This window comes from Protobothrops mucrosquamatus, unplaced genomic scaffold (genome assembly GCF_001527695.2).
Source record: "Protobothrops mucrosquamatus isolate PMUCROS unplaced genomic scaffold, P.Mucros_1.0 scaffold1023, whole genome shotgun sequence".
NCBI lineage: Eukaryota > Metazoa > Chordata > Lepidosauria > Squamata > Viperidae > Protobothrops > Protobothrops mucrosquamatus.
The window spans coordinates 98,664-103,076 of record NW_015387258.1 but is presented as its reverse complement, the minus strand read 5'-3'; the positions used below and the strand labels follow the sequence as shown (position 1 = coordinate 103,076).

General features: G+C 38.5%; 1 protein-coding gene across 1 annotated transcript in view; it reads left to right on the top strand.

Moving 5' to 3' along the window:
• LOC107290990 (probable E3 ubiquitin-protein ligase HERC4) overlaps positions 1-4,413 on the top strand; it is a gene marked incomplete in the record, with an annotated part of 47,242 nt that overhangs the window by 38,470 nt on the left and 4,359 nt on the right. The window contains 1 exon segment of the mRNA XM_015819939.1: positions 345-427. Within this exon segment, the coding sequence (XP_015675425.1) occupies positions 345-427 (83 nt within the window).

Below are 4,413 nucleotides of genomic sequence, written 5' to 3'. Positions count from 1 at the left end.
GGGGGGGGAATGGAAGGATTTATATTCCTTGCATTATACCATTGTTTCCACAACCACACAGCCATGGTAAACAATTGCTGTTAGAAGCTAGCTTGCTGCCTAAAGAATTATGATAATTCAAGTGAACCCATTTCCTGTGGCCAGGAAATTCCAGAACTGATACCCAAATACACGAAGTTCTTTCTCTTGTTATCACTTGCCTCTGACAATGATGTGAAATACCAGCCCTTCTAATGAGGGGAAAGGTTCATTTCTATATTTCACCCATCTGCCCATAATACCTAGCGTTCTGAAAACAAGCAGCAGCATCCATATTAATCTTTTATACTCTTATCACTATGCAGACAGTAGAAAAGTGTAAAGGATCCATATCTGAGGTTAACTTGAAAGAAAACGGTGCCAACATACCTGTTACTTCATACAACAGGTAAGTTTTCCCAGGAAGGGATTTGTTTGTTCACTTTTAATTACGATTACCTTTGGATAGAAGAATATATTTGAAAAAAATCTTGACAGCTTCTAATCCAGAATTTCCAACAGCATCCTGATGCAGAGGGGGTAAGAATAGTTGGATAACAGAGATTTCTTTCCTTTTCTACTATATGTTATTTTTTGTTCCCCTTGTGAATATTCATCTCCTGCAAAACTGTTTTTCCCGCTTCTTGAAGTACTTTCCACATCCCAGTCATGCTCTGAAAACAGTAGTAAATCTGGCTGGAAACAAAATAGCTGTGGGAAGAAAATATCCACATACCTGCCACATGTGGGAGAAGGATAAAAAAATAAAGATGGCAGCCACAACTCTGTGACCAAAGCCCTCTCTTTTTTTGCATGTATCATGTATTCAATTCGTATATAAAAAAAGAGTGGAGCTTTGATTGCATGATTGCAACCACAGTGTTGGCTTTTTGACACACAAATAGACACACACAGAGATACTCTTGCATAGTAGGCATTCTACTTTCTTTTCCCACTCCACCAGTGTCTTTTTTGAAACTACTCATTTGTTCAGATAGCAATATGAAATATAAATTTTCTCAGTGCAATTTTGGAATCTAAACATAGTTTAGTAGAACTTTGCTAATTTAGATTCTTGGTAGAAAAGACCATACTCTGTTGGAAGACTTAAAAGTTTTCCATCAGCTAAAGTTACTAGATTTTTATGATAGGAGAAATATAAAAATGTTGGGATGATTTATATGAGAGAAATGTTTTAAGATACTTAAGTGTAATTATTTTGAGAAAATTACAATTGATAAGAATGTTTTGAGCAGTTTTAAAAGATTAGATGATTGGATTTATTAGATGGAATATTTAAAGTTTAAACATTTCTTTGAATATAGTTAAAAAGAATAGAAAAAATTTGGACATAAATGTATTCTAGCTTAAAAGGGATATGTTTCCCCAGTAGTATACTATTTCCTTCTTTTTTTTTCTTCTCTCTTTTTTTGTTTTAAGATGAGAAATGTAAAATTGTTGGGATGGCTTGTATGAGGAAAAAGATTTAAATACTTAAGTGTAATTAACTCTGAGAAAATCTTAACAAGTAAGAATGTTTTGAACATTGCGGGGAAAACAAATTTAAATAAGGACTTTGAAAACAGGATCTATGACAAGGCGATTAAGATGATCAGTTAGAAAAGAAGCTTCATATTGATGCGGTTGTTACTTGTAGCAATACTAGAAAAATGTTTATATTCAATTGTTATCCATCAAAATATTAAGAAATGTACTAATTTAAGGTTGATAAAAGAGAATATTATTGGAAGAAGAGAAAAACAAGGAAAGCTACTATGCGGATTATAAAATTACAGAAATTGTTATTGATTGTTTTTAAATATAAACTCAGACAACATGCTGTTTACCAGATATTAAGGTGATTATGTTAAAAAAAATAATAAAATATATTAAAAAAAATAAAGTTATTTGATAATCCTGTTCTGGAACTCTACTGCCATTCATAGTTCCTGTAAATTTGTAACACTCAAAGGTTGTTCAGGGAATCTCTTACCACTTTGGCATTGGATTAGTTTTACCATTAGAAAAAAAGTATAGTTTATGGTTCTGAGATCAGTGCAAGATATGTGACCTCTATTCCCCATGTTCCTTAGACAGAATGGTCATTGCTTAGAATTTTGGGAGTTGAAACCAATATATTAGAAGAATAGCACTTATATATCACCCCATAGTGCTTTACAGCATTCTCTCTGGCAGTTTACAATGTTAGCCTGTTGTCCCCAACAATCTAGGTTCTCATTTTACCGACTTCGGAAGGATGGAAGGCGGAGTCAACCTTGAGTCCATCAGGATTGAACTCCTGGCTGTGGGCAGAGTTAGCCTGCAATAGTGTGCCATTAGGGCTTCCATTAAGAATGGGAAAGTTGAGAATGGATGAATTCACTCAATGGCTTCATTGCCTTTCTCTGTGCCCTGATGGGCTGACTCATGGCTGGAACAATGAGGCAGATACCAAAAAAAAACAACCCTCAGTGAATATGGATGGAGGTTTTTAGGATGTTTTAAAAGTCTTCAGTCACCATATGTGTGGTGCATATTAGCAGAGGGTGTTTAGAAACCTGGATGGCAAGTCTGTCATTGATCTACTAAAAATAATGCTTAATATTTTCTTTAGAACTCTTAAGACAGTGATGGCGAACCTTTTAGAGACCGAGTGCCCAAACTGCAACCCAAAACCCACTTATGCATCGTCGGGTGCCGGGTGGGTGTGGCCCATTGGGTGGGAGTGGCCCATTGGGTGGGTGTGGCCCATTGGGTAGGCGTGGCTGCAGTGGTAACGGCAGACTGGGTGGGACTAAAAAGTTCAATCAATTCCAACTTTGCAAGATCTTTTTTTTTCCCCACGAGAAGTTGAAATTGACTGACTGATTGAACCTTTTTTTTTGTACACAGCGGTGGAGGCCTAAAGCGAAAAGGTTTTATAAAACCCAGCTGAAGGCCTAGGACTGGGGCGACGGCACGCGTGCCCACAGAGAGGGCTCTGAGTGCCGCCTCTGGCACCCGTGCCATAGGTTCGCCACCACTGTCTTAAGACATTCAGTTACTTTACTGTGATATAAATTGGGTACTGTAAGATATTCAGTGGTATTAATAGTTTCATAGGTCAAGGGAGTGGGTTTCCAAAGTTGTAAATTCAGTACCAAAAGAGAATCAAACCTCAGGATTTTTTAATTCCCAAATCAGTCTTTTAGTCTTCTACTGATTTACCGGTAGTCTTCGACTTTCAGCTGTAATAGAACTTGCTCATTAGGGACGGTTGTTAAGCAAGATACTCGTGATCACCATGTTTAGCAACTTCCTGCTGTCCCCAGTGCAGTTGTTTTTTTTTTAAAATAAGTTTTTATTGAGTACAAAGAAAAAAAAAGGATTAAAAACATTGAACATGGTAAATCGTCTTTGACTGACATCTCAGTCCATATTGTACATTAATTACATATAATATATCTATATACAAACTATACATTTCTGGTCTCTATTTTAACTTATCTCTTTATTTGTGACCTCCTTTTTCCTCCCCCCCCATCTATAAAATTTATTCCATATTCGATAAAATTCTGTTTCTTCCTGATTTTTTAATCTTTTAATTATCCTATCTAGTTCTGCGCAATACATAATTTTCTTTATTAGTACTTCCCCACTCGGTACTTCCATTGCTTTCCACTTTTGAGCAAATGGTATCCTTGCCGCCGTGACCACGTGAATAATTCAATATGTGTCCTCTTTATTTACATTTTTCTCTAGTATTCCTAATAGTAATGCCTCAGGTTTGTATTGAATGTTTTGCCTAGTCATTTCTATTGCCCATTCCCAGACCATACGCCAGTACACTTGTGCTTCTCTACATGTCCACCATACATGAAAAAGGTGCCCTTTTCTTTTTTACATTTCCAACATATAGATGAATATCCGTTATACATTTTAGCTAATCTGGCCGGAGAGAGATGCCATCTGTAAACCATCTTATAGTCCCCAATGCAGTTGTTAAGCAGAGCACGGGGTGTCTCAGGGATGGGGAAGGCCTAGTGAAGGCCCACCTGCCCTGGACCTCCCAAGGCTTCCCTCACCCTGAGGCACCTCATGTTTCATTTCCCACACCTCTTGGTTCCTGCAGATCTTGGGCCTGCTTCCCACCCCACCAGGTCCCACACCCGTCCCCCATCCCGTCATGATCTCTCACCTCTTGGAAGCTCCGGAGATCGCGACAACAGGTTGCTCCACAGCATCCATACGCCGCGTGGCTCTGTCCCAGAAACAAGCGCCATTTTTTGAGCAGCTGCAATGAATTTTGGCTGATCCAGAATTGTGCCCACTTCCGGGACAGAGCCACACAGCCTAGGGATGCCGAGGGTTGGAGCAGCCTGCACAGTTCCCTCTCCCTCAGACTCTGCAAGCCCG